The sequence below is a fragment of the Diaphorina citri genome, unplaced genomic scaffold (assembly GCF_000475195.1).
Source record: "Diaphorina citri unplaced genomic scaffold, Diaci psyllid genome assembly version 1.1 scaffold445, whole genome shotgun sequence".
NCBI lineage: Eukaryota > Metazoa > Arthropoda > Insecta > Hemiptera > Psyllidae > Diaphorina > Diaphorina citri.
In genome coordinates, this window is record NW_007377880.1 from 6,318 (window position 1) to 17,688 (window position 11,371).

The 11,371-nt window shown below is 35.9% G+C and overlaps 1 protein-coding gene and 1 long non-coding RNA gene across 2 annotated transcripts; one reads left to right on the top strand and one right to left on the bottom strand.

Moving 5' to 3' along the window:
• The first annotated feature begins 1,415 nt into the window (after window positions 1-1,415).
• LOC103508901 lies at window positions 1,416-2,105 on the top strand. Its single transcript, XR_003391419.1, has 2 exons — window positions 1,416-1,646; window positions 1,984-2,105. It is a non-coding gene; the product is annotated as an uncharacterized LOC103508901 (long non-coding RNA).
• A 280-nt stretch (window positions 2,106-2,385) lies between these two features.
• LOC103508902 lies at window positions 2,386-7,892 on the bottom strand. Its single transcript, XM_008473483.3, has 8 exons — window positions 7,762-7,892; window positions 6,525-6,619; window positions 6,038-6,280; window positions 4,704-5,849; window positions 4,119-4,301; window positions 3,557-3,720; window positions 2,805-3,141; window positions 2,386-2,481 (listed from the first exon to the last, which is right to left on the bottom strand). The coding sequence occupies exons 2-8, from the start codon at window positions 6,588-6,590 to the stop codon at window positions 2,386-2,388; spliced, it is 2,235 nt and encodes a 744-aa protein (XP_008471705.1). The 5' UTR covers window positions 6,591-6,619; window positions 7,762-7,892.
• Between the last annotated feature and the right edge of the window lie 3,479 nt (window positions 7,893-11,371).

Here is an 11,371-nt window from a genome sequence, read left to right on the forward strand (position 1 = left end):
CTAACTAATTTTAAAAAAAAGCTTTGTTTTCGTTTTAAGATGGCAATATCTACTTTTTTTAATATTTATGTAAATGAGCCTCTGAATCTCCCTCTCCAATCTCATCCCAGATCTGTTGCTTGTATCTGGTTCTCATATAGTCGTGGTCATCAGAGGTGTCGTACAGAACAGGTTAACAAATTGCACAATGCCTATCAACTCTTTCAATGTTCTGCCATTTTCAAGTTCAGCTCAAATAATAGATTTTCAAGGGCAAATCCAAAAAAATCAACTCACAAAACAAAGAAGATCAAAATATACTGCGCGCCTAGAAAAAAACTGCACGCAGAGTTCTGTGTCACCTCCACCGAAGTGAGCGCGCGAGTGGACCACAGGCAACTCGCCCACGTGCGAGTGCACTGCGCTCGTAATGTGCGCGGGTAGTTTGAATCCAACTGGTTTACAAAAACTGCCTTTGCCTGTGCTGCGTGATGTGCCTGGCGTAGCTCGCGTCTCAATGTGCGCCCGGTGCCTTAATAAGTTACCTATTGAAGATAGGACTACCTGGAGGCTGGGGCAAACCAAATTGTGCAAAATACTCACGCATTCATTCCATATTCTCAAAGTGATGATTATTTTGTTCAAGTATCGCCAGAAATTCTAGTAGGATATTATTATTTCACTTGGGTTACGTTTTCATAGGCGTTAAAGACCTGCTCAGAATCCTCTTGTATCTTCCTGCAGCATCGATCTTTCAAAGTTTACGTTCAAGTCACATCTATGTTCGCGTATAATTACCGCTGTATTTTCCAACTCCCATATACTTTTGGACATTTGGACCTCAAACAATCCATCCTTTCGTTAATTTGAACTGGACCGTCTCATACTTCCAGTTTCCACGGATGTGTCTCTACCGATCTCCCAGCGTTTGTAGATTATCATTCTCCACCGCACGGATTCATGAAGATGACTCTATTAAGACACATTCGTCCTCAAATGCCATCACCATGAATACAATGACTCACCTTCGGCCAGAATATAACGAGAAAAATCAACCTGTTCGTGTACTGGCTCCGTTTGTATTCGCGTCTCATCTGAGACAGGAACCCCTGCTTGGAGTTTCCTTATAAACGTCAGCTCTCTGTAAGTTACCTACACTATATTTCGAGGTATACCTAAGTAAGTATATAGTATTTACCTATACCTAGTAATACCTACTATATTACCTAAGTAAGTAAGTACTAAATGAAAAGAATCATAAATAATTATTATTATTTGTGGTTATGAATTTTAAGGTGTGTCCAGGTTTGCCCAGAGAGGGTGTGTTTCTGTTTTTTTTTTTTTTTTTTATATATAGCGGTCAACAAGTATAGGTAAAACAGAAGAAACACCTTTAAATTATTTAAAATCATGGCACAAAAATTTCAACAGTTGTGACGTCAAAATACTGCGAAATGTAACATGAGTTGAACTTGGCACATTCGGCGTGATTTTTAATCAAATTTCTGCTCTTTTCTCACCAGAGATATTGCAACAAAGTGCGCAAATTTGAACTGCTAGAAAGGCGACCTATCAATCCCATTGTCCGAATTTGTGATAGCATCCCATTCGGGTGTGTTCTGACATACCTTTTCATTTTGGGAATCAATAAACCCAATTACGACCAGGTAAGTTAAAATCACCATTGTTTCTTGTTATAAAGGCCGGGCGTCATATCGCGCGTCGCTTCGAACTCTTGACGTTCACGCGCCTCCCGACACGCTTGATAAATATTACTTACAGTCGAAATATGTAATTGAACTTTTACTTGTGACTTGAGTGCTATATAATTGTGACCGAACAAAAAAAGCCAATGAATATAGGATCTTCAATTTTTCCTAGGTTCATCACACTCTTGTAAATATGAAGAAGGGAATATATCACAAATTCCATTTGAGATATCGGCATAAAACAGGTTGACTGAATTGACCACAATAGTAACATCATCTCGTCATTTGTCCGCAGAATCTAGTGCCGTCCATTAACGGCTATTTCCCATCCGGTACAAGTCTGTACACTATGGCCCATCTGATCGACCTCTATCGTCAGCGCCGATTCTGTCAGTTCGATTATGGGCGTGACCAAAATCTCCTTCGATATAATTCGGAAGAGCCTCCAGATTACGATCTTAGCCGAGTGACCATTCCGATTCTGTTGTATTCTGGCGGTGCGGATTTTTTCACCGATTCCAGGGTAAGCCTCATAGTAATCCAGGGTAGAAATTCGTGGAAGCCCAACCCATCCTTTAGAGCTGTTTGCCGTTACACCTATGTCTCTGAGTGGGCTTTTTGTGCATGAAATCCAGGGTAAATGATTTATCTTGAGATTCTTGAGCCACATGAGGCTGAACAAGTCAGCAGCTATAAGCTAATCTTCAAGATTTTCCTTTTTATTGATCCCTCGTGATGCCTTCCCATCATCGGAGCTTTTGGACTTTTTCTGCGCGAGTCTTTTCCAATGGACCTTATTACACAACACCACGAAACAGAAACAATTATGGACGAACAACAATTTCAAGTACCAAAATTACTAAATTCAATACCTAATGAATCAAGGAATATTCAAAACAAAAATAAAATTAAGAAGGAAATACAAAAAATATTATTTGGAGAACAACAATGAAATATAATACAATCAAGACGGAAGAAAGAAGAATTTTATTGAAATAACAACAGAAGAAAATAGTTCCTGAAAAGTACCAATGGGCACCTACTTGTATATTAACAAAAGAAAGACGGTTTTTAAGTTACATTAAGTAAATAAACCATTATTATTGTTATTATTACCTTCTCAATGTGTTCCATCACGTAACAGTTAGCCAGGAGTAGACACAAGGTCGTGTTTTTTGTCACCAAACTTTGCTCGGCTTTGACCACCACACTGTCGTCCAAGTTCGGGTTTGCTCGGAAATTCCCGTTTTCCGCGGGATGTTTCATGGTTTTAAGCGTCTTTTTGAGTTCGTGGACGTAAGCTTTGAGTTTAGCATTGTCCTGAGAGAAAGCGTCGTGTTTGTATGTTAAGGATAGGCAGGAGAGACAGACGTCACTTAGGTGAGGATCTTGCGGTGGGGAAGTTTGAATCAAGGAGAGAGTTCGGTTTATGATGGTGGTTTCGTAGGATAAGCTGAAATGAGAAGGGTTAATTTTGTTTGAAAGATATATATTTCATTGTTTTGAACGCTGTTGTTGTCCCATGACGAGAAGTGGTATTCTCAAATTAATGAGCATTGTATAGAAATTAAATGCCATGGCAGTAGGGGTTCGAACCTACGTCCTTCCTTTACCAGGCGAGTATCTTAAACCTTTCTGGCTTTTTCCCTATCCTATCCTCCTTTACAATTTTGGAGCGATAAGACCTCCGTTGCTATAGTTCCCATAACTATAACATTCGTTAGTTGGACCTCACTTTCAAAAGCTGTTGGGATCTATTCAAGGCAAAACAAAGAAAGATCAAGAGGGAGAGGGGGAAAATGGTTTGAGCAAAGAAAGAACAGAAGTAAATACATTTTTTTTTTTTTATCCTAACAATAGCAACATACCTGCTTTCTTTTTCCAGTTGTCTGTGAGCAAGCATTTCATCCAGTTCACATTTGAGTACTCGCAACACGAAGCTCGGGTCACGTGTGTCCACAAATGTGACACCCGGGTATTTGACTTGGAGTTGTGCTCGTATGGAATCCAAATGATCACACAGATGTATCCACTGGAATCGAGAAACAAAACGATGAGGTCGATTATAAGGGTTGTAAAATAAAAGTCTCGTGGTTAGGTGGAAGAACTTCTTCTGGAGAACTAGAATAGAATATACCCTTTGTTACTGCAGTCTAAACAAGTCTCATGTATTTGGTACACATTTAAGCTCTCGAGTGGAAGGTAACCTCTGGGTAAATTTAATATCGAAGGCGTTCTCTATCACCTAACCCTTGAAGCTCCTTTTTTATATGGTCAATTTTCATGAATTTTTGCAACATTATAACTGCCTACCTACGAACTTTTCACACATAGACACAGGTAAGTTCAATTTTTATAATTTCTAATAAATTAAGGGGATTCGATTCCTGTAAATTTGTATATAAAATAGTACAAGAAAACTGATCTCACCTCGTACTCAGGATGTTCTAGTTTATGCTGAAGTTGTATTCGAGCCCACGTCTTGACAGCACTACGAACAAAGGCCTTGCTATGACAGACCAACACAATCATGGGTTCTACATAGGACAGCATGGAGGACACATCCTTCTGGGTTTGTGACTTGATACAGTTATACAGAACATTCACCATATACTGAAAGGAAGACAAAATAAATCTCGTTTTTTTAGTAGGTACATACTTGACAGAAAATTAGCATTGTTACCTACAACACTAATTTTTTATTGGCTTTAAGTATATCAATTAAAGAAAAGAAAGTAATCATGATTAAAGCTGCGTTTGTCTAATCCGTAATCTGACCCTACGGACGAGAAAAAAGATAATACCTACACGTAGCTACACGCGACAATATAACCCAAGAGCACCCTAACACACTAAACTTACACCCAGGTCTACAGGCTAATGTTGGAAAATGCACTTTGAGCTTAAGTTCAAGTGAAGATGCATGTCCGAAAACGAAATAACAAAGTCAACGTGAGGCTGGAGACCTTGGTTCTTATGATATTAGTAGGTATAGTATAGAAATTTATTAATTACCTCAGCCACAGGGTCCACGTATTTTTCAGGTATGACTAAAAAAAAGTCCATCAATGGCTTGATCAGGTACGAGTTCATTTTCTTGTTTTGACTTTTGGGATCCAGCTTTGTAACAGCCTGTGTCAGTTTTCCAATATTCAAAACAAAAGACTTCAAATCATGCCGATCACTCTCTGCAGCACCTATTGTTGTATTTTCATTTAACATCAATAGAAACATACGCATGGTGAAGTCATTTGCTGCATTCAACGCTCGCACAAAATTCTTGTGCAAATGGTCAAGATTTAAATTCTCACAGATCGTGGTTAGACAAGAATACCATGATTGATATAACATGAGGTTTTCATTTTTTCTTGAAAGATACTGATCCTTTGTTCGTACTGTTTGCGCTACATTGAATATGTTTCGGTAAATCTCCACAATATTTTCAATCATAGAAGTCTTTTTAAATTGCGATAAGTATTTGATTTGAAAGAACGAAAAATGATTTAAAATACTACTCAGAATCTTTTGAAACAGACTAGTTTGTTCTTGGTTCTTCATCTTGGTTACCAGACTTGATAAATCACTTAGTTGAGCATTAAACATCACAAGACTATCATAAAGTAATTCTTCATGATTTGATTTAGTAATGTGGTAAGTTATTCTATGTAAATATTTGTAAACAGAGATAACTATAATTTCCCATTCACTATTATTGTTCTTTCCAATTATACTAATAATGTGATCCAAAATCTTGTTCACAACATCATGGAGCCGTTTATTATCTAGTTTCCAATAACAGGCATAATAGTTATCCAATATAACAAACAAGTTTGGCAGACTTTCGCGTGTGAATTGCTCTACGTACGATTCTAAATAATAAATATCACAAGAATTAGATTTAGCATATGCCAGCTCGTTTAGAAGGAAAATCAGTCTCGTTTTATCATCCATTGGTTGGTATAAACATATTAAATTGTCCCAAAGTTGATGCCTATCCTGGGTGGATAATTTTGATGTGTTTTTGGATAGTTTTGATGATAGCATTGCTATAAGATTGCACATAGTTTGACTTAGTTCTTCTGGAGTCCATGTGATATTTTTCTGTATCAAGGACACAACAGAAGCAACTGATGTATCAAGTATGATGTTGGATTCATAGCCCTGAAAATAATGGGGAAAATATTAATCATAATACATAGGTACACACAGTTGGTCTTCTAATAAGTTTAAAAAATAATAATAATGTAAGTAGATATGTGCACCTACATGAATGTATGTACATATTGGCATTGTAATGTTGCTGCAAAAATTATTATAGGTTTTTAATGTACTTGGAATCTTACTCTTACCTCTTTATGGAAAATGACAGAGAAATTAGAAGCAGTTCGTAAGCAAGATGCTCTGACTTGACAATTATTTTGTGCAATGTCCAAAGTTAATGAGGATCTGATTAATAAAACAACACTTTCTTGTAGTGACTGAATAAACATCTCATCTTTTTCTCTGATCTTGGATTGTAAAGGAGACTGGGAATACAGGTATGAGAGAAGTCGAGGGAGTTTATTGACATCTTGATTAGTGTTGATAAAATCCTGTAAACATAAAAATAAAGAGATCATAATGAAAGTATTTACCTGAAGTAAAAAAATCATCAAGCAAACTAAAGGCTGAAATTTTTGGCAATACAAATGACAAATTCCATGTATTATTGAGTGTACCTACCTATGTACATTACTGTCACTTGAAGGCTGAACCTGTAGGGTTGTAAGTAAATACCTAGAAGCTATAAGACAGACAAGAAAATGTAATCATAGGTAATATAATTAAATCACTTACCTTTAATTTATTGACAAAAGTAGTGTTTATGAGTCCATTTGATATCAGGTTCTTTATATCTTCCATTTTCAATCAGTTAGGTAGGTAGTCAATCTCTGAAAAAAATATGAACAAAAATCTTTAAAAACCAATTCCCCTTATTTGATAACTGAAAGAACAAAAAGAGTTCTCCTTAACAAAGATATTCCAAGATTGGACACCCAAAAATTCAAAAGATTTTTTTTTTTAAAGTAAAATTAAAAAGGTCTTTTTAATTTTGGGTCCAAATTTAGAAGGCCCTTTCAAGAAATTCTTTGTTTTACTATAAGTTCCAAACAGTTTTGCCAGCCTGGTGAGCTTGGTTGGTAGCACGTCTGCCTTGTAAGAGCTAGGCCATGGGTTTGATTCCTGCCCAGGGAAGATTTTATTTTGAACATAATATTCATTCTCAGAAAGGCTGGCTTACTAGCTCCTACTCCTATTCTGTCTTTCTCCTCTCAATTTTGGGATGATAAGACCTCAGCAGTTACAGTCCCCACTAAGTTTGTCTAGCTTTGATGAAATATGAAAAAAAATATCAAACACCTTAAGTACATTTTCTCTATAGATTTTGGTATTGCTTGGGCCTATGGGGTCCCAGCAGTGGAACTTTTTCGAGTGAAAACCAATTCCCCTTATTTGATAACTGAAAGAACAAAAAGAGTTCTCCTTAACAAAGATATTCCAAGATTGGACACCCAAAAATTCAAATGATTTTTTTTTTTTTTTTAAAGTAAAATTAAAAAGGTCTTAGGGTCCAAATTTAGAAGGCCCTTTCAAGAAATTCTTTGTTTTACTATAAGTTCCAAACAGTTTCGCCAGCCTGGTGAGCTTGTTTGGAAGCACGTCTGCCTTGTAAGAGCTAGGCCATGGGTTTGATTCCTGCCCAGGGAAGATTTTATTTTGAACACATAATATTCATTCTCAGAAGGGCTGGCTTACTAGCTCCTATTCTGTCTTTCTCCTCTCAATTTTGGGATGATAAGACCTCAGCACACTCAGCAGTTACAGTTCCCACTAAGTTTGTCTAGCTTTGATGAAATATGGAAAAAATATCAAACACCTTAAGTACATTTTCTCTATAGATTTTGGTATTGCTTGGGCCTATGGGGTCCCAGCAGTTGAACTTTTTCGAGTGATTTCTACAGATCTCTGAACCACCAAGAAGGTATGATTAGTGTTATTTAGGTATTCATTGTACAGAACGCATGTGACTCACCATCAGTAGGAGAAAAACTAAAGACACAAAAGAGCAAAGTCAAAAAGGATTAAAAATACATTAGCACGAGAAGAGATCAGAATGATTTAAATTATCAAAGAACAATCAAAACGGAAAAACCGACATTTTTTAAATTTTTGTTAATCTTGGTATCTTCGATGATTTTTCGATTTTCGATTCATCGAAGGAATATTCGATAATCGATATCAAAAACAACCAAAAAACTTATACGATTTTTATGTAATCTGAAAAACAAAATGAAAAAATATAAAACCCTTTTTCATTGGTTGGTTTTTGACCTTGTTCTGAAGAAGAAGTGGTTTCAGCCAATCAAAATGCGTTTTAGAAGAGAATATTCCAACATTTTTGAGAAAATTTCAACAAAGCTCTTCGTCGCCATTTTGTTTGGAACAAAACAGTTTTGTGGCTTGACGTTTCTTCCAGGGAGTGAAATAAATTCCTTTCTTTTCCTCACAAAGTGAAATCTTGAAAGTGAAAAGTATTTTAACATGAAATTTAAAGTTTTTGTAAATACTATATACCTAGTTTTGTGATGAGTGACATATTCTAATGTGATATTTCTTGATCTAAACTTCAAGGTAAGAACAGAAGCTATGTCATCACCTTGCATCATTCCTTTACCTTTGGTACCTATTTTAGCATTTTCTCTTTATTGGACAAACATTCTACTTCCTATTATTGTACATATTGTATTGCATGTTACATCTAGAGTGTTCATTTATTGGAAATTGCCTAGTAATCGTACATATTCTGCATATTGGGTCTACTTACCCAACTGGAAAGTGGGGCTACCCACCTTATGCATCAATACGTTAGGTACTGTTCCACCACAGTACTTCTGTACTTAGGCTGCATGTCGTATTGATGGTATTGGTAGGTAGTTAACTAGTTACTCTCTTGATTAGTCAATTACCCATTACAAAATACAGAATGACGTATTTACTTCAATATTGAGAGTTCCCTGTGATTACTACTTACTATGTGCTAGGGAGATATTGCTTTGCAATGGATCTACCGATATACTTAGCTGTTTTTGTATTTGATATTTTCCCTGCATGAAACCAATGGTGATGCTAGGATATGGCAGTTTTTTTTTTATTATTATTTTTTTTTTTCAACACTGCCTCTGATGCTTTGAAAACATGCTGGGTACTAGATCAGAAGTTTTTTTTATTATTATTTTTTTTTTTTCAACACTGCCTCTGATGCTTTGAAAACATGCTGGGTACTAGATCAGAAGTTTTTTTTATTATTATTTTTTTTTTTTCAACACTGCCTCTGATGCTTTGAAAACATGCTGGGTACTAGATCAGAAGCCATGACAATGAAAAATTGAGTGTGGTGGTGCTCCGCCTCACCCCATCAAGAAAGTTTAACCATGTTACTACTTAGAGATATGTACCTAATGTGTTGTATTCTTGTTTATTGTAATTATATAAAAATAAATGAGAGCACCTTTTCTATGTTCGGAAAAAAAAAAAAAAAATATGCCACAGAGAAAGTAGTGGTTTTCTGGTAGGTACTTACGGATGAAAAACTATAAAAAAATGATGGAAGAAAATGGATTGAATGAGTGTGTTGGGGCATGGAAGTTGATTAAGTTTGAAAAAAAAATCATCAAATTTGGTCAAGTTGAGTCTTTTCTGCTGCTGCTGTTGTTGCTTCTGCTTCTTTTAGGGTTAGGTTAAACACAAAAAAAGCTCTCTCAAATGAGCAGTGACTAGTGTTTTTTTAGGGTTAGATTTATATTCAAAAGTAGTTTTAATTTTCATATTTGTTGCTTCTGAATAATTACCATATGCTGAATTGCTGATGCTAGGATATGGCAAGGCTGTTCTTTAGGTTGTGGTTAAGTACTATGCTCCAATTGATTTGTTCTCATTTTATTTTTCTCTGTTTATATCCTAACATAGTCTTACCCAGTACATATCCACAACTGTAGTACTTTTGCATTTGCACGAACTGGTAAAGCATGTCTTACCAATCCCAGATTTCTTATAAGGTGATAGAACAAAGAACTTTTTTCCTAGAAAGTTTAACCGCGTTACTAGAGATATGTATTATATGCCACAGAGACAGTAGTGGTTTTTTGGTAGGTACTTACAGAGGAAAAACTTTAAAAAATGATGGAAGAAAATGGATTGAATGAGTGTGTTGGGGCATGGAAGTTGATTAAGTTTTTTTTAAAAAAAAAAATCATCAAAATCATCAAACTTGGTTAAGTTGAGTCTGAGATATTTGACTTTGCTCTTCTGCTGCTGTTGTTGCTTCTGCTTCTTTTAGGGTTAGGTTAAACTAAAAAAAAAAGCTTTCTCAAATGAGCAGTGACTACTGTTAATATAGGGTTAGATTTATATTCAAAAGTAGTTTTATTTTTCATATTTGTTGCTTCTGAATAATTACCATATGCTGAATTGCTGATGCTAGGATATGGCAAGGCTGTTCTTTAGGTTGTGGTTAAGTACTATGCTCCAATTGATTTATTCTCATTTTATTTTTCTCTGTTTATATCCTAACATAGTCTTACCCAGTACATATCCACAACTGTGGTACTTTTGCATTTGCACGAACTGGTAAAGCATGTCTTACCAATCCCAGATTTCTTATAAGGTGATAGAACGAAGAACTTTTTTCCCCACCACCCTCTGGACCTTAGCCAAGTGTGCACTGACAATATATCACATCAAGAATTATTTGTGGTAAAGCAGAGCCTTTTAATAATTTTTTCATACTAGTAATATGTACTGCCACTTGTCACTACTCAATTTAAGCAGCAACTCACTTGTCCTCACAAGGTTGAGTGCACTCCAAGCACAAAGCTCTGAAAAAAAACTTTGACTCTGCTGGAAATTGAACCTGGGACTTCTGGAGTGCAAGCCTACTATGATACCCATTTGGCCACAGAGGTTGGAGGTTCCTGACAATAAATATAACGAATTTATTGACAGATTGTGCAAAGGTTAAGTTGCCAAACTTCTCTTTGGTATAGGCTCCAAACTTTTAACGTTTGTGCACCTATTGACATGCTTGATTGTAGTTATGTGACCGTTCTGGGCTATGGAAAATAAGGTTGAAAACCCTGTAGGGTGGAGTATGGTTTTAAATCTATTTCTTGCTTAGATTGAGTAGGTCAATCTGTATGGCCTGCTTGGTTTGTGGACCCTTTTATGGCCAAGGACACCACTGGAGTTTAAACTTGGTCTAAGTTAAATTCTTGGATTAAGCATTAAGCAATCTAATTAATTGATTTCAAAATTTTCAATCAGACTTGCTGAATTTTCACAAGTGTAAGTGAGAGAAAAAAACCAGATTGATGCTCTTCTTGTTTCTGCACTGCCTGTCCTAAAAGTTTTCCAAGCCAACATTAGCTTTGCTGAATGGAAAGCTTTTACAGACTTTGTCTTCTTTATAACTTTCCGAATGCTTTAAATACTTGCCTTGGGGAAAGAAGGTATGTGCACACTGCACAAACAACAGGAAATGTATTGAATTTGACATCCAATAGGTTTGGTTGTGTAGGAAGATTTTTACACATCACCTGTTTTTGTGTAGACTGAAGAACCAAAAATCTGTTAAAAATATTTTACTT

What these genes read in the sequence shown, in the direction of transcription:
- LOC103508902 (XM_008473483.3), bottom strand. Translation starts at nt 6,590, where the DNA reads ATGGAAGATATAAAGAACCTGATATCAAATGGACTCATAAACACTACT. An exon ending in CTTTTGTCAATAAATTAAAG is followed by an intron (nt 6,281 to 6,524) that starts GTAAGTGATTTA and finishes TTATGTTTACAG; the next exon opens with GATTTTATCAACACTAATCA. An exon ending in CAACTGGAAAAAGAAAGCAG is followed by an intron (nt 3,142 to 3,556) that starts GTATGTTGCTAT and finishes TTCTCATTTCAG; the next exon opens with CTTATCCTACGAAACCACCA.